The sequence below is a fragment of the Brachycentrus maculatus genome, unplaced genomic scaffold (assembly GCF_059751285.1).
Source record: "Brachycentrus maculatus isolate JH-2025_06_01 unplaced genomic scaffold, ASM5975128v1 h1tg000169l, whole genome shotgun sequence".
Taxonomy (NCBI): domain Eukaryota; kingdom Metazoa; phylum Arthropoda; class Insecta; order Trichoptera; family Brachycentridae; genus Brachycentrus; species Brachycentrus maculatus.
The window spans coordinates 996,798-1,016,515 of NW_028280922.1; the positions used below are offsets into that span (position 1 = coordinate 996,798).

At 35.0% G+C, this 19,718-nt stretch overlaps 1 protein-coding gene and 1 long non-coding RNA gene across 3 annotated transcripts in view; one reads left to right on the top strand and one right to left on the bottom strand.

Annotated features, from left to right (window-relative positions):
- The window catches only part of tna (Zinc finger MIZ domain-containing protein tonalli), a 68,267-nt gene that overhangs the window by 45,186 nt on the left and 3,363 nt on the right, over window positions 1-19,718 (bottom strand). The window contains exon 2 of one of the 2 annotated variants that reach the window (XM_088261919.1): window positions 10,435-10,605. In XM_088261919.1, coding sequence (XP_088118045.1) covers window positions 10,435-10,605 — 171 coding nt within the window. The remainder of the gene's footprint in view (window positions 1-10,434; window positions 10,606-19,718) is intronic. The other variant, XM_088261920.1, reaches the window with a different exon arrangement.
- Window positions 15,628-17,208, top strand: LOC148308343 (uncharacterized). Its single transcript, XR_015837691.1, has 2 exons — window positions 15,628-16,477; window positions 16,566-17,208. It is a non-coding gene; the product is annotated as an uncharacterized LOC148308343 (long non-coding RNA).

A 19,718-nucleotide genomic window follows, 5' to 3' on the forward strand; every position in this document is an offset into this window, starting at 1 on the left:
TATTTATTCATCATATACGATTACAGAGCTTACTGGCAGTGCCTAAAAATACAAATTTAATCACACAATCGATAAGATACTATCAACCCAAAAGCTTATCAAATGATGATATATATTTACGTTGAGTGTTGCGAGGTATAATCATATTATATAAACTAGCTAATCAGTGTTAAAAATACAAAAAGAGAAATGGTCGACCCTAAATTTCGCCATAATTAACGAACCAAATAATAAAGGAATTATTTTACTTACTTACTTACGTATAACCCTTATCCGCACGCAATGGTGCATAGGGCACTGCATCGAATTGATGCAGTGTTATCTTGATCATTACTTACATGAAGGCAAGGTGATCACTCTTGCGCTTCAGGAACCAGTCCAGGGTAATATTAAATAAATATAACAGTGTAAAATGACTAATATTTATTTTCACCCCCCCTGGGAATCGAACCCGGGACCTCCAGCACGGCAGCTAAACACGCTGACCATTACACCACGGAGGCGGACAAAATTATTTTAGACGTGTAAATACACCTAATTCAATTCTTGCATCGTCTTTATGATGTAATATTTTGAATAACGCGAGCCATGACAAGAATATAATATATGTATTTTTATTTATTGAATATGGTAACAAAACTAAAAAAAAATCATTTTCTAGACATTTCTACTTTTACAGTCTACTAAGTTGTATTTTATTGTTTAAAAAACGCATAAAAATCAATTTTGTGACGGTTGTTTTGCCTAGCTATGGCATTTTAAAAAAATGAAGAAATGAAAGAATGATTGAAAAAAAACCTGATGTTTTTTTAACAATAAAATACAACTTAGTAGACTCAAAAAATCAGTTTTTGATTTAACATTTAATAAATAATTCATATGTACACTCACACCCACCCACCCTCTTCTTCTCTTTTCTCTCTTAATTACAACACTATTCGTAACATATATGTGAAATTATTTAATTGTAAAACGTCAGAAAATATCATTTTCATTTTTATTATTAAGCTTATAATTTGACCAGATAATTTATTAACAACATTGTGAGTGTGTCCAAATACTTAATAAAAATGAGTATGGTATTTCCTGGCGTTTTTCATGTGTGTGATTATAATCCAGGATTCGGACCTCACATATTTAATTGGCGTTTATCATTCTCAATCTAACAATTTTTTGTTTATGTAAAAGCTGCAAACAAATAAAATAAAATAAATAATTGTCAAGATCGATCGATGTCCTTTTCCGTATGTCATGATCCTTTCAATAAAAAGTGAGATTACGTCATCGCCAGATATGAGCAGAGGGCGGCCACGCATAAGGGTGTTTACAATATCGAACGAGAGGGGTTGCCTTTGCTTTCCGTTCTGCGGCAGTTGTCCTGACGAACAGTTAGCCGGGCGTGCGTGTTGCCGACAGGGTCAAGCGCGAAGCCAACAAACAAATCGGCGTAAACCATTAATGCGCGGAGATCTGACGTTTCGTGCACGAAAAACGTGTTTATACGTTGTTTTTTTTCCTTACTCAATTACTGTAAATTTGACCACATTTGCGCGTAACACGAGCAAAACATACATAGGCCTATTATGTAATTACGTATATCGTGTAAATATAATAATTCATTCAGTTCATGTGAAAGACCACACCCTTTTAATAAGTAAAAGATTTCAAAGCATGTTTTATATTTTTATCAATATTTGAGGCACTAATGTGCAAGTACCTGTCCGCCTCCGCAGTGTAATGGTCAGCACGCTCGGCTACCGTACTGGAGGTCCCAGGTTCGATTCCCAGTGGGGGGGTCAAATAAATATAAATGATTTTTTCATCTAATTACCCTGGACTAGTGCCTGAAGCGGAGGGCTTATCACCTTTCCTTCATGTGTCGATGATCAAGATAACACTGCGTTTATATGATGCAGTGCCCTATACACCATCGGCTGCGGATGAGGGTTTGAAAAACAGTAGTATGCCAAAAAGAGTTAAAATGCATATTATTTTTTAACATCTCAACATAGATGAAAAAGAATATGAAAGTCTGAGAATTAACCGGCCTTACGACCGTCATAGACTGGTTTAAGTGATCACTTACGTGTGTAACATTCACCAATTCTACCCATGATTGACAACAACACTACTGAAATTTGTGGAAGTTCTCTATACTGTATGTATATATATATATGATCCAATTTCGAAACATTGTACTTGAATCACTTCTATTGGTGAGATGAAAGAAGCTTTTTATTTTTAAGCTTTTATTTATTTACATTGAGATGTCAAAAAATAATATGAAAAATAACTCCTATAATTGCAGATGATCCAGATTTCTGAACGAGTATTTGGACACACTCAAAATGTTGTTATACTTAATTATTATTTTTCGGTGTAGTTTGGTGGTTGGCAGCCCTGTTATTCAGGTTAGGGCATATGCAGGCTGTGGACATGTTAATTCCCCCAACGGTGGACACGGTGTGCTCCGAGGGTCTGAGTGTTGGTTACAAGAGGGTAGCACGCGGTCGATAACTGGGCTATCCGCGGCTCGAAACCCGAAACGACGATCGCTCGATAAAACCAGTCGTGTGGCGGGGACTAATTGAATGCACTAAAGAGGCGATAGTGATCTATTGCACGGTAATTCAACAAAGTCACCGAATCGAGCAAAAACAATAATTGTCACGAAAATTATAAATTAAAAAATGCGATTGTAAAAAGCGCTGATAAGATAAAACGCCATCTTTATAACGAATTCGAAAACCAAAACAATAAATCACCGATTTGTTCTAGCAATTTATTAAACTGAAAAAGTTCACACGAAAAGCAATTTACTACAATTTTACAAGCCAAACTACCTTTCTTCATCTTATGAGGAGATGCATGCATGTAGAAGAGGCGAAGACTGTTTGCAAAGACAGTGGTGTGGCGTTCGATTCTCTCTGCCTACCCCTGCGGCGAAGCGGCGTGATGGTTAGTTAACAGAGCCTAGAGTTTTGTAGAGTAGGCAGAGAGAATAGAACGCCATAGCGCTCTGCCTTCGCAAACATTCTTCACCTCTTCCACATTCAGATATCTCAGAATAAATATTTGTTTTCTTTCAATTTTTTTTATAAATGTCAGACCGTAATTAGTTCATTTAAATGACCTGTTGACGGAATGCTTATTCCGAAACCGGTAGTCACGAGTTGGTGTTTATTAAAGAATGCTAAGGAGTTTTAAATAAATATTAGACTGAGGATTGAACCACTTTAATTAAATTCTACTCCCTGAGAATCGAACTCGAGACCTCCAGCGCGGTAACCAGAGGCGGACAATATTATCGAATTAGAAAAATAGCAGTACCAGGGGTGGACTGAGATATATTGGTCAGACATTGTCTGTACAACGAGAAACAATTAGCTCTCTCTAACGGAACCGGCGAGTGAGTGGCCGAGGCGAGTCACGTTCGTACTACACTCGTTTACTCGGACCGCCTACGCGTCTCATTCACGCCCGTGTAGAGCACGTGAGGAGGAACGAGACGATGATGCACACTGTGGCAGTATGGACACCGAGGAAATGGACCCTATTAGCGTCTAACTTGATCCAAATTACGGATCAAAAATGATGATCCAAAGGTGTAACGTTATGATCTTTAGGTCAATATACTTATGTGTTTTTTTTTGTAGGCAGAGAGAAAAGAACGCTATACCACCCTGTCTTTACAAACATTTATCGCCTCTTCCACATTCATGCATCTCCTCAACATACCCGCCGATTATTTCGACTCCAGACCCGGTCGCTTTCAAGTATTTGACATACCTGGTTTTCTCAGTCCTTTCCTTTGATTATTTTTCCAACTACATTTGCCTTATACATTACTTTAACTCACTCATACGTTCCACATGTCCAAACCATCTCAACTCACCTTTCTTATAATCTAAGTAAACATCCGAAGGTTTGTGCGTGTGTGTGTGTTGTCTCCACATGCCCACAGCAGCGCGGTGCAAGCGGACAAGAAAGATGGACGATAAACAAAATGACAAGCTATGCGTGAAGGCGGAACGGAGCTCGGGATAGTGACTAGAACAGCGCGGGAGGTAACTGATCTGCGGTTTCGGGTAATTCTAGATTAATCCATTGTCTTGTCGCGTACCTACGAACGAAATATGATAACTTCCACTGCGACCGTTCGCATGAATAACTCTCCACTGTCGCAACTGTTCTGTACCTCTTGTCACGGTCGCGAAGCAAACGCGGATAAACGGAATCTTTGACTCGATTACAAGGTGTTATTACTCCACGCTTTTCATACGTCGACAACTCGATTGATATTACTCCACGCTTTTCATACGTCGACAACTCGATTGATATTACTCTACGCTTTTCGTACGTCGATGACTCATTTGGTATTACTCTACGCTTTTCTTACTTCGATGACTCGAATGCTATTACTCTACGCTTTTCGTTCTTCGATGACTCGAATGATATTACTCTACGCTTTTCGTTCTTCGATGACTCGAATGCTATTACTCTACGCTTTTCGTTCTTCGATGACTCGAATGATATTACTCTACGCTTTTCGTTCTTCGATGACTCGAATGCTATTACTCTACGCTTTTCGTTCTTCGATGACTCGATTGCTATTACTCTAAGCTTTTCGTTCTTCGATGACTCGAATGATATTACTCTACGCTTTTCGATGACTCGATTGCAAGGTGTCATTACTCTACTCTTATAACATACTTCGATAACTCGATTGATATTACTCTAAGCTTTTCGTTCTTTGACGACTCGAATGCTATTACTCTAAGCTTTTCGATGACTCGATTGCAAGGTGTTATAACTCTACGCTTATAACATATTTCGATGACTCGATTGCATATATAATCAAAGAGAAATTTCTCAAATGTATAAATAATAAAAATCCTTAAATGAAAAGATCTACATCTCTTAGTGAAAGAACGCAAGGGAATAGGGTGTAGGAAAAGGAGAAGTAACAGTAATGGCTTGGGCACTCAGGGTTGCATACCCTTATTTGTACTAGCTTGTGTAACGTATATACTGCTAATGCGTACGAGTTTTTGTATTTCGGAGGAAAATGTGATACAGATGAAGTAAGTGAAAAAGAAGAATACCAGCGATAGATAAGGCACTCAGGGTTGCATATCTCGTACTTATCAACTCATTAATTGGGAATATTTTAATTCGTCATATTGTGTATCTAAATGATTAAATTTGAGTCGCTACTTACAAGTCACATATTATGCTTTCAAATTCAAAGCGACTGCGGTCAAGCATTGTTTTTAAAACGAGTAAAATATCGAATTCCGTCAAATAATGTCAATATTGACATTGTACAACCGCGACCGGAAAACTTATTATCCAAAACAAACCACAAGCCGAGCGCGGAGGTGGAAAAATCATTAATTATGTATTTAGAATTCAACACCAGCAAGCGATACGAACGGCAAATACAAATGGTCGTCTCGTGCTGCCACCGGTCGCCGCTAGATGGCGCTAGTGCGGCGCTACGGAGATGAGCGCGGGAAACCAACTGTCAAAAAATGAAAATCTGACTTCACAACAAAAACGCGCGGTTTACAAGAAAGAATCTTGGATAGTTTTCACGATTGTGTTACAAAATGAATACGATATACTTGCTTTTAGAAAAAAAAAAATACAATTTCGAAATTTGTATATGGTATTATATTAATTTCTAGGAGTGCTATTCTTTTTCGGAAAATAATAAATATACATACTTGTATATGTACATATATCTCTAAATATACTCGTAAAGCGTAGTTAAAGTTTGTTTTAATATTTTCTATTCTCTTTCAACCTTATCCGCACCCGATGGTGCATAGGGCACTGCATCGTATCGATGCAGTGTTATTTTGTCGAAAATTACACGAAGGCAATGTGACCAGTCTTGCACGTCAGGCTTTTACCAGTCGAAGGTGATAATAAATAAAAATGAGAGTGAAATTCAAATTTCGTGCATTAAAATAATTGTTAAAAAAAATATAGAAATTGTGAAAAAATTATGTTTTTTATCGCTCATTTTTTTCTACAACGTCATATATGAAAAATCGTCAATTTTCAGTTGTGCATGTTTTCGGAATGCACAGAAAATGTACTATATCCCAGCAAAAGCGGCATATTTTTAACTCCAATATTTACCCGCTACAGGGCAGAAAGTGTTGTTTTTGCATTTTGAAGAAAAGGTATTTTTTTTAAATATACTTAATATCTTTCAAATGGAGAAAAAACCTTCAGGTTTTACCTAAAAAGATCTGTTGCACAGTAAAAAGTTCAATAAGTGGCTTGATATTTATTTTAAATGCATTTTATTATATTCTTAAACTTTAAAAACGATGTCCTGAAAAATCAAGTTTTTTGATATATGACGTTGTTGAAAGGAGTGTGCGATTTATGTATTTTTCGTTATAGTATCAATCTTGCTTTCTTGGTGCATAAATGTGTTTTTATATGCAGCCATGTAAGGTCTCGTAAGGGACAGATGAGAAGAATATGTCAATTAATATTATTTACAAATGCGACATTCAAACGGTCGATTCTAGCACAAACACACGCGATTTCCAATTGCAATAGAGGCAGAATGCACATGCAACAACAATACCGATTCAACCTTCACAACACGTCGCACTTCCTCAATTCCCCTATCAATAACTGTTAACACAGCCAACTGTAAACTGTACAATCACTCGCAAAACTAAACCAATGGAAATTACGTTCAGTACTGTTTGTTTATTTATTTGGAAATTTAACAGAACAGTTACATTTACAATAATGATAAACAAGAAAAACAGGTAGTTGTATAATTCCATTTACAAAATTTCACATATGTCGTTAAATATTATACCTGGAAGAGGGAGGAAGGAAAACGGGAAAAGGGAATAATCAAAGCTTAAGACAAATTATGTTAAAATTCGGACACGCCACGATATAAATATCGACTTATTAGTACTATGTACACGATCGCAGTGCTGACAATGTCTAGTAGAACATCAAAATTCCCATATTCATCTTTGACCAATTTTGACTTACATACATGGGAGTATTACGTCTGTGAATGAAAAACCATATAGTGAGATATTTTCGCTAAGGTCTTCGGCAATAATCTATCGAGGCGTGGAAAAGAAATAATCCAGGAAAAATTCGATGCTTTTACATTATATTTTCAGAAACACAGTACAAATTGAAGCATTATCTTTTTAAATATACGAGTATTTACTACTACAAGACTTATCAACAGCGTATTTTTTTAATTGATCGATTCGGCAGTCATTTGCTGGAATATTATCCATTATCTTTTACTATGTAAATACCACTACTAATAAAACTGTATTATGACACGTGTTTCGATACATTCAAAATCACTATCGGCGAATAAATGTTAAGAAATCGTTCACGACTTACTCAAGGTTTTATTTTTAATTTTTATTATTAAACTTGTACTTGGTAAATATATTTTTTAATCACAAATTTATTGCGACACGTTTTTCGACGGATTCAATATCATTACAGTGTTTTATAATAATGTTGAATGCATCGAAACAAGTGTCACAATAGATTTTAGTAAGAAAATAACACGATTTTTTATTGATGTGAAATCTGATGTTTTCAAAACACCCACTGCATTAAGAAAATAGATCAGTTTTACAAGAAACGATCTCTTGTATATTATATTTTAGGGGTAAAAAAGTATCACTTGTCAGGTAAGTTAGTTGAACCTATGATTTATAGTATTTTCGTCAGATATGTGTTTTTTTTTCAATTTAAATCCAACCACGGTAAAAATTGACAACCTTGTGATGTCAAAGAACGTGAAATTATGATGCTTTCACACGATACAAAATTGAAAAATACAGAATTTGTATAGGAAATCTACGGGAATCCAAAAATGATATTTCCTTTCTTGCTCAACAATCGAGGCGTGGATTTGGGTCAATATCGAACAATATCAATGAAATATTAGCTAGTAGTTTGCCGTATTAAACGACACGAATTATCAAGTGCCCGTAGATAAGCTTATCTTAGCATTTTTAGATAATGTGTATACAATAATACATACTTATATACGTAAGGAACAAGGCGATATCAGAGTCGTAGCTGTGCCTTATCTCGACTCGCTTATTAGGTGCTGTATAAATCACACCGATTCTAACTCGGAGAACTATTTTGCTCGGTTAGTTTTTTAAAAATGAATGCATAAAAATCAATAGATAATACATATTTATCACTTTTTCAAATCTACGAGAGAGATTACGAACAAAAGCGTTTTTTAAAAATGTACTTAATATCTTCAAAGATTCTCAGAAGTGCTTTTACGCACTAAGACCAATTAATTTTGGCTAATTTAGGGTCTAGAACAAGCGAGTGAATTCGATCGGATTCATACCTTGTGACTTCAGGGAAATTATTTAACTTCAAACATGTATATACTTTTTAGGCGTTATATTATTTATTATTATTACAGTTAAAACAAATATTTGTTGTAATATGATAAGTATATAAAAAAAAATATTTCAGTTCAATCCTATTAAAAGGTAAGTCTAAGCGGTTTGTATTTGAGAACAGGAATCAGGTTGTAGAATGAACAGGTCCGTTTTTCTTTCTATATTTGCGATTTTCCTACATAATATCCTCAAATCCAAAATTTCCAATGCTTTTATTCAGAATTTATATTTTTTTAAATGGTCAGATTACGAAGGGATATATTATGCTTAGTAAGCGTTCGAAATACATTATAAAGCGTTTTAATAAAGACGTCAAGGAATTTTGTATTAGCATTAATCCGAATATCAAATGTTTAATGCGTCATATCTCGCGTATTTATTTATATAGAGAAATATGGAATTGTATCGATAGTCGTGTGATTTTCTTCGCTGATTAAACAACGATAATACGCTATTGAAATGATATGTCAAATTCAATATGCCTTATCGGGAGAGTTGGAAAATCCAAGAGAACGTACGAGTGTGTGGAGGAACGGTATCAGGTAGCGATCCCCGAACTGCGCGTCGTAGTACACTACACGGAGTACTGCAAACACGCCGCGAACCATGACGGGGCTCTGAGCGCAGCAGATAACGATAAGCCCGCCAAGGTGGAATTTTATTTTGCACTTGTCACGACCGCTCGTTGGATGTGACAAAAAGCCTAATAAAACGTCACCATTAGAATCAAAACTTCCGTTAGAAGTGGAAAACATTTACCGCAAAACGAATTATACACTCCGCACTCTCGGTAACAGTAACTTAGAAGAAAAAAAAACCTGCCCGTGCGAATTTAAAAAACAAATACGAGCGAACGAAAACAACAATTAATAACCATTTAATGTTTATTGATAAACTGTAAACTCGTTATTCTTATCAGCAAATGTGAAACTAAGGTGAAAAATGAGTGCGCTAGGAGTAAATTGCAATATGTATGTGGCAATAGCAAAGATGAAATAATACTATAAGACGGTAAAAGGGGAACAGAAGATCAATATCAATCATATTCAGCTTCGATATTTTAAAGTAAAGGTTACAGGTAAAAGGATGAAGATAAATTCAAACATTACGTTATCTGTTTGAAAAATTGGAGCGTTCTGATAGCCATCAGGTCATAATGCAACGAAAGTGCATCCATATAAGTCTACAAGGTCTAATATTTAAGACGAATGATAGAGGATATCACGAACATCACAAAATTGGTATTGCTCAGATTGAAGCAAGAGATTGAGCAGTTTAATGACATGGTGAGCAAGTGATTGAGAGTAGTACAATTTTAGGCAGGATGCGAAATATGAAAGGAAGAATAAAGTCAGATTGCATGTAAATCACAATTCGGAAGAAAACAAAAGAAATTCAAGGTGAAAATTGAGGTGAATTTTTTTATCCAGTATTTTCATTAACTGATTTGACAGTCGCTTTGTGGTCGCATCTATCCATTTTTTATTTAAATTTTACTTAATAAATACGATTATTAAAAAAAATCTATTGTGATACGTGTTGCATGCATTCAGCATCATTTTCAAACACCGTATGACGTATACGGTGTTTGCTAATGATCCTGAATGTATCGAAACACGAGTCACAATAGATTTTAAGAAATGGTGGTATTTAAATCTAGTGTTTTGTTAAATAAATACAATTAATTAAGAATACTCTCGAGAGATAGTCGACATCGTAGAACCTGACATGGCATATAAAGAAGAAGGAAAGGTGTATCTTTGTTTTGTCCTCCAGCAAATAGTAGCAGAAGTAAAACTTAAATAGTTATACATACATGCTCATTGTATATCAAAATCCAACACAATTTGAGGATTAAAAGGCTAAATAAGTTTGCGGATTGGCTGTATCCTGTCGAGACGAGTTAAAGATCCGTAGGAGACGAGAGCCAGCGCTATGCGGTGCAGGTATGGAAGAGTCGAGTTCAAGACGGGGAGGTACTCACCCGGGCTGCGCGAGCCTGTAGCCCCCAGGAAGGTGGTGGTGGTGGTGCGAGGGGGTGGGGGCGGCCTGAGAGGGCGCCGTGAGCCCCCAGACTGTGGTCACCACACCGGCCCCCTGCTGTGTCCCGCCGCTAGCGCCGCCACCCGACCAATCCCTGCAATCACAACACCACCTGTTTAGAGAGTGGACATCACAGAACTAGAGATACTGCACATAAGACACAAACAATACACAAATACCACTCTTACACTTTACTAAGAGAGATATACAGACCAGAAAGCTGGAAGTAAATATACCCAAAGGAGTGATCATCACGTCAAAAAGAGTCTACGATAATAAGTGATTAAATTATTTGAAATACAAAAATATTTCCATAAATATTGTACTATTTTTTACAATATTTGACGACTTCTTTCGGTAGACTTATCATTACATTTGAAGTTAAGGGTATGATTTGTTTAAGAGGCTGAAAGTTTCAGGCTCAGATGTTGAAAACATGATAGTGTAACAAAAACTATACAGGTACGTTTATATGATTAGCTTTGTTTTAGAGTAGGTACATAGATAGTTTCTAAAATACATAATGGAAAGAAAAGCTTTTTTAAACACATCAACGCGGTTACTCGTTTGCGTCTAGTCAGACTTAAAACTTAACAAAAAGGTTAGATGATACGAGCAGGGTTATATCCACATATCGCTCACTCCTTTCAAGGACGTCATAAATCAAAAATCGTCAATTTCCAGTTGTGCACGTTTTCGCAATGCCCAGAAAATATACTATATCTCAGCAAAAGAGGCATATTTTAAACTTAATATTTACCCGCTACAGGGCAGAAAATGTTGTTTTTGCAATTTGAAGAAAAGGTTTTGTTTCATAATTTTTTTAAAATAAACTAGTTATTTTTCAAAAAAACCTTTAGGTTTAACCTAAAAATATATGTTGCACAGTAGAAAGTTCAATAAGTGGCTTGATATTTATTTTTAATACATTGTGTTATATTTTTAAACTTTAAAAACGTTTTCCTGAAAAATCAAGTTTTTTTATTTATGACGTTCTTGAAAGGAGTGAGCGATATGTGATGTGGTTATTGACGTTTTGCTAAGATGCAAGAAATCACCGGGTCCGATTCATGACTGAGTCAAAATTAGTGGATACGAAATTTAATATCATTTGATTAAAACACGTATCTAGAGCAAATTAAGATGTAACTAATGGGTAACTGCTAGTTCTCCATTTACCCGACTGGGATGGTATTCCTCACTTTATCGTTGTAGCTTAATTATTTCAAGTATTTTTTATTATATTCGGAGCTAGGTACGAAATACGTCAAACCTACTTTGTGAAGCGTCTGACGGGATGAGAAAAAAACTAAAAACACATATATTTGCTAAATCATTTCCACCATAATATTTTCCCCAATTCATTAACAGTAAACCGCCCTTGAGGTAATATTTTACGAAAATGGCGCTATATAAGTTATCTAAATTTATTATTATTAATATTAACTTTAAATATTCTAATCTGAAACCAAATTAAGCAGCTTCTTCTCTTAAATACTTCGTATTTCAATGTTTTTTTTAAAATTCGATCACCTGTCTTCACAAGACTTTTATTAAAAGCGTTTAATAAATATCCATAATAATGTTGCTTCTAGTGCATTAATTTTTAATCGTTGTAAATAAAACAAATACTAAAAAAATATATTTATTACATTTTTTAATCACATTTTTCTTTCTTTGATGATGGTCATTAGATTATTTATTTACAACATTTTTAGGGGTGCCCAAATCCTTTTTTACAAATTCAAGTCTCTCCACTTAGTTATTTCTGCATTTCGACATCTCAACATAGATCAAAGAGAATATGGAAGTCTAAGCATTTACAGGAATTATGACCTGTCATAGGCTGGTTATGATAGGTCATAATCCATGTAAATGCCCAGACTTACATATTCTTCTTCATCTATGTTGAGATATCAAAACGAAAATATACGTATAATTGGAAACGTTATTTTTGGTGCCCGAGAACATCGCACAATAAACGAAAGAATTTGATAATTAAACTATTCACTCATTCATTTAGACCCTTATCCGCACCCAATGGTGCATAGGGCACTACATAGTATCGACGCAGTGTTATCTTGATCTTTACGTGAAGGCAAGCTGATCATTCCTGCGCTTCAGGGACCAGTCCAGAGTAAAAGTCTGTTAAAATCACTAATATTTATTTTCACCCCCCCTTTGGTACCGAACCCAGGACCTCCAGCACGGTAGCTCAACATTCTAACCATTACACCACGGAGGCGGGCAGATAAATAATTAACACTCTCCTTATCATTCATAGTTGACTTTGTATAATACCACTTCAATAAACTTTAGAGTGTTATATTACCATACCACAAAGTTAACAATGCTTTTAAAATACAAAATAAATTAAACAAATAATTAAACTAAGCGAATGACATTGTTTTTTTTAGATTCTGGAAGTCTTAAACCGTAATGCACAAAGAGCGAACAACACAACTAGAAATGCCTGTAAACTAATTATGTATCTTCATAAAAAAAAATGGTCTTGATGCGTTTTGATCGATAATGCATATAACCTCGAAAGCACAGACGAAAAGGAGGAAAAGATACGAAGAAACGAGCTCTATACACGTGGGTGTTGACCCAATGGTCTTCCCAGAAGAGACTAGAGGAACAAGAGAGATGCTGGATGTACACAAACAACACAAGGCGTGATCAGAAATAAAGCTTTTTGAAAACTTGCTTTCGCGTGGGCGGAAATTTTGCACTTCACATGTTATTTTCTTTGTGTGTCAATGCCGTTTGAAATATAACACGAGATATTTGAAATCAGTATTGAAATATAATTTGACCGGAGTTGAAAAATGTTGAACGCCAAAAGTAATATTACCCATTTTGAACAGAGAAATTCATCATTATAATACACGAGAACGTAATAAAATACATGCGGAGCCGATACACACAACTTTGTTTGGAGTAAGGTCCTTGCAATATATTGCCTATATCCAAATTAACCAGCTTCTTGACATATATATGAAAAAAAGAAGCCAGCCAGGTATCCAAAATGAATTAACTGAAAAAAGCATGGAGTTGGCAAAATGATGCAAGTAGCCCGAATGCAGCCAAAACGCGATCTCTCAGACGAATGTGCGGCAAAACGATGTGTGATAGATGTTCGAATGGTGAAATAAGGAAGGAACTCAAAGCTGAGATAAGCATTATCGATAAAATAAAGAAAGGTGTGTTGAGATGGTTTGGACATGTGAAGTATGTATGAGGAGATTCGTGAAAGTCCACTTCTTCAGTCTTCCAAGATGCGAAAAATGTTTGCACAGACGTGTGTGGCGTTCTATTCTCTCTGCTTACCCCTGCGGAGAAGCGTTGTAATGGCTGTTAGTTATGTAGTTTGCTGATTCAATTTTGTTGGACTTTGAAAATGTTAAAGAATTTAAAAAATATATTTCGAGGTATTCCTGTTATCGCCCGATCTCTAAACGTTATTTTTTTAAGAACAAATTAATCAATTAAGTATGTATTTATTTTTACGTGTTAACTAAAACGTAGCCGTCATGTACGATTCAATGTCAATATGAAAATAGGGGCGTGTCTAAAAAAGTCATGTTTTTTTTCAATTTAAATGTTTCCAAGGCAATTAATGTTTTGACAACTACCCAGTATGTTTTTACTTCAATAAATACGTACAATTCAGTGAAAAAAAGATAAACCTGAGGTAATTAAATCTTTACTTTATTTTATAATTCCATAACTCAAATTTTTCGATTACCATTTTTTTATTAATAAAAATAAGAGATTATGCTTTTAGCAGATTTTTTTACAGTATTGCTTTGTCGGGAGTTTAAGAACTGTTTTCTAACTCAAATACAGTCAGTTTAATTTAAAAAATTGTCTTACATAGCGAAACAGCTGACAGAATAAATAAGATTTTTCCTGTGATTCTATCCATATAATCGTAACAATTATTTATTACATTAATTTCTCCCATGTCCTTAACAACTCCTTTCCCGCTCTTTTTTTATCTGCCCACTTATTGAACAGATATCCAATAAAAGGTGAAATAAGAAAATATTAAAACATGATTGTTTTGGTTAGAAGAAATTGCTTTGCAGCGATTAGCCTGCTAATGTGCTGTACAAGAAGCTAAAATAAGTCATAAAAAAATAGTAGCTCAATTATGCATAGGGCACTGCATTAGACAAACGAAATGTTAAGTAGATTGTAAAGTCCTGCGTCTTGGGGTGATATTAATATTACAGCGAAATATATCTAATATATATATTTTCAACCTCTCTGGGATCGAACCCGGGACTTCTAGTACGATAGTCAGACATACTAACCATTACACTAAAAGGCAGACAAAGTTAGGAGTAGCAATTCAACTAATGACGTTTCATTGCTAAAAACATTAAGAAATGTATATGGCTAGTTGTATTTCTAGTGGTGAAAGGGTTACGAAGAAAAGGAAGAAGAGCGATATCAATAAAAATATGGTAATTTTGCAAAGTTGGCCTAACAGTGGCATCTAGCATCGAATGTATGACTCTCACTCGAGTATGGAATTGTTTGTTGCGGAATGTTGCCGCTTTCTCCACTCGGATAACCATGTAACAGATCTCTTTACAGTGTTGAAATCACGAATATCGCCACAAACACAAATCATCCACATATTCCATTACGTCCACACCAATTCCGATCCAAATAGCAAATCGGCGAACAGGATATTCCACGAGGGCCTCGTGCTATCTGACTTCGACAATAGGGATGTGCACTTATCGCCCGATTAAACTACAAATCGATATTATCACTAAATTCGAAGCTATATTGTTGACAACCAAATTAGGAAGCTCCGACAATAGAGATGTGCCCTTATTGATTTTACTACGAATCGATATTATTCCTTAAGTAAACAATTATCAACGTATTTGCTATTATTGATATTGTTTGCAATTCAAACTTGTCCGTAAACAAGTGATTCACAAAAGGTCTAGTGTTATCTGACTTCAACGATGGGGATGTGCCTGTTATCGGTTAATTTTTACTACGAATCGGTTTAATTAGGTAAGTGAAGAATCAGTAGTTATCGACACATTTAGTATTGTTTACAATCTGAACGAAGATTACCAAATTGAAGACTACAGTATCTACTCAATGAATTAGGGCCACCCATTATTTTTTTGAATACTCTGAAATCTTTTGGATTATTATATTTATTTTACATAAATACTTTAAATTTTCTATTGACATCTAATATCATGTATATTACCTTCAATAATATGTAAAATATACCTGGATTATTTAAGCCTTTACAAAATTTCAAACCCTTTTTTTGAGAAAGGTCCCTAATTAGCACAGGTAGACAGATAGTTGAATGTTCAAAAAATAGTCCTATCTCATTTATTAGTGAAGTTTCTTGAGTTCTAGTTGTTGTTTTGTTCAGAGAGGTTATATAGTTATCGTGTCTTGTGAAAAAAACTTAATTTTTAATTTTAGTTCATAAAGTTTAAATTTTTTTTGTAAACACAAGTGTTTTTTTTGAAAAGGACAAAATGGGAAAAAGTAAAGACATTTCTGAGGAAAAAAAGTCTAGTGTTATAGTGCTACTGAAATTAGGAATACTATCTAATAGAGAAATTTCAAAAAAAGAAAACGTTTCTCGTCAAACAGTGGACAGAATTTCAAAATCAATAAAAAATCAGTCACCCGCCACCAGCAATCGGCGAAAGAACTGTCGTAGGATTAGAAAAACAACACCGAGGACTGATCGAAAAATCGTTCAAAGTGCCTTAGAAAACCGCAGTGCATCAGCAAAAACATTAAAAATAAAATTGGAAGAAGAGGGTATAAATATATCGGTATCAACACTGAGGCGACGTCTTTACGAAGTAAATCTGAAATGCAGGCGCCCTGTAAAAGTACCAAAATTGACACCACGAATGAAAGCGGATCGATTAAAATGGGCCAGGCTACATCGAAATTACTCGGTAGATGATTGGAAAAAGGTATTTATTTAAATTGAATTTTCAACATATCATTTTAGTAAATAAACTTATATATTTGAATTAAACTTAAATTTTCATTATTTTTCAGGTCATCTTTAGTGATGAGTGCCGGTTAGAAGCCGTGACAGAGAGCCGTCGATTCGTCAGGAGAACACCAATGGAACGTTACAATGAGGCCTGTGTGGTAAAAGTTATCAAACACCCCCCTGCAACAATGATATGGTCATGTATTATTAACAATTTACCTGTTCCGTTGTTTTTCGTGGAAGGAACAATGAACCAAAATTCCTATAAGCAGGTCCTCGAACGAATTTTATTGCCCTTCTACCATACACTCGACCCAACAGAAGGTCCATACACCTTCATGCAGGATGGGGCACCTTGCCACCGGGCTAAATCAATAATAAAATTTTTGTCTAACAAAAATCTGCCTTTGCTCCCCTGGCCTGGAAATTTTCCGGACCTTAATCCTATAGAAAACGTATGGAGCATGTTAAAAAATAAGGTATACTCATTTTTAAATCCGACAGTAGACTGTCTAAAAAAAATATTCAAAAAATATGGTCAGAAGACGAAGAAATAAAAAAATGATAAAACAGTGCATTTTAAGTATGCCAAAAAGAATTGAGGCAGTTATTTCTGCCAAAGGTGGAAATACTAAATACTAACTATATTTATACGAAAATATATGCATAATTTAAGCGTAATAAAGTGTTCATGTGTAAATAAAATTCAATGTTGTTTTATTCAAGGTTTTCTCTGAGTTATTCCTGTTTGAATTGAGAAAATGCGCGAAATTCTGCGTGGCCCTAATTCATTGAGTAGATACTGTAAAAGCACTAAGAAAATACTAATGGACTCGTGAATTAGAGAATAAATAAAGGGGTTTAGCGATATATATTTTTTAAATTACGTGGTGTGAATTTGTTGCTAATATTTAATACACATATTAAATGAAAACACGTGCAACGAAAGTGTCACATTATATTATTATGTCAAAATCAATTATCAATAATACACAATAACGTTTTTTTGACGATAAAATGAGGATATTACGCATTTAAATTTGTACTGCAAGACAAACAATAACAAATAAGTGATCTTTTATTACACCTTAATTTCCAATGCAATATAAGTATGTATATATTTTTAAATCATGTATTTATTTAAAAACATGTTAGTTTAAGTTCATTTAATTTTTGAAAGAGACAATATTGAAATGCTTCATTGGTGAGATTATAAAAAGAGAATAGTAGATCTGTTTACTTTCTTTTAGATGTTACGTAAGTCCGTAATGTAGGCATTTCCGATGCGCTATATTAGGAATATAGATCTAGCAACGAAGGTAAAAAAAGAGAAACTCGTGAAGAAATGAAGGCCAACGGCAGTAAACGTTGCCGAACACGCTTCGGACAGTGATACGAACATTCAGAGATGATACTCAACAAGTACGAGCAAAAGATAATTTAATTTATCATAGATAAATAGAAAGTAACACATCGCTGATTGAAAAAAAAACAGTGAAAATCAAGATATCGTTATTCGGTACCGTATGATAGGTTCATTAAAAATCTAGTACGTTGATTTATGGAAACGAACAATCGCTAAACGTTCTGGATCCCAAAAAGATTTAAATCGGTCGGATGAATCTTAATTTTGCAATAATAATAATCGATATTTATATGGCACCATATAAAGAACTGATAATTAATTTTTGTAAAGATAAATAGTAAAATATCGACCGATCTCAGGTCACGATTAACGAATTGATATAATAATGTAGCCCTGAACTTTTAAATGTCTTTGGTAAATAAAATACGTAGTGGAATGAAAGTAAAACTGAGAGATTTCGTCAGAAATGACAAATGTATAGCTGGAGGTGGTATATTCTTAATGCGGTGTGTTATGGAGGCTACGGGCAATGCGAGCAGCGAGCAGCGAGATGTTGGGAAACTGTTCTGTGGAGGTACAAGGCTTCGGGTGACCGAGAGGCAGAGGCAGTATGCACTGCGCTATTATCTCGACTTGACCCGCTCGCGTTCTCGATCCAATCAATAAAGAATATAGAATTGGAAAAAAAGATCTAAGGATACATTACGCGATCATCTCTAATTATGATCGGAATGGCATCACAGCCGAGGAAGACGAAATAAAATACCGCGAATACTAGACTGTTATATTAATAGTGGGAACAGAAATCGAAGTACTTAAGGAAGAAGCGTTCTGTGAACAGGTTATCTCGGATGCCTGCGACTGGTCGGGTCAAGAGCCTGAACAATAGACGAGCGTGGAAATGGTGTATAATACAAGTATCTCGTACATACCATATGTATGAATATTGTACAAATGCGGGAACACAAAGTCAGATTTATACAAGTAATTTTTCCAAGTAATCTATTATGAAAACAATATTTGCGATATTAATAAGTTTAATTAGGCAGACGGGTTCAAAACTGCTGGAAAAGATTATCTTCAATAATAATCTCTAGAATTATTTTGCGGCATTCTTTTATTGTCGCGTTCTTATCATACAGCGTTCTGAGAATGACAAGCACTCGATTTACATCGTATTAACCCATACCGCATATACTTAAGTAAGCACCTCATTACTGTACTTTTTTACTCGCGCGTTAAAATAAAAGGGTACTATCGAAATGACTGCAATGAAATCTCGTAAGCCCTAAATTCTGCGGCTCGGATAGTGACATTTGTAGCGCATGCGCGTTTCGGGAAATTTTCAATATTATTGTTTTTTCTTTTTTCGTAAATTTTTAGCGTACATTTGAAAAATATTTTCGTAATCAAAATTTATGGAAAAACGTGGTAACTGTTCTCGACTTACATCCAAAAGGGTATTCCCAGTTACATCACATTTGCGAAATACCTTTTCCTTTTATCGTGATTTCGTAATAATTCAGTAATTTTTTATGGCGACGGTTAATTAGGGTGAGAATTGACAAGTGTAGATATTCTACATGTCGATAGGCTGATAGTGTAGCGGCGTAGCGTGACGTAGGACACATGTATATATGTTTTTCATGGAAAACTCACTCGTCATCGACGATACGAGTGACAGTGCATTTTTTGCGAAGATGCCAGACCTGTTTTATTCGAAGCGTAAGGTTATTTTCAAGGTTCTACGGAAAATTTGCATAAATGTTTACGATATTCACGTTTCACGCTATTCTGCATCGTTCGATACGATGTTTATGGCTACCCGCAAACTCTGTCAGCGCGAATC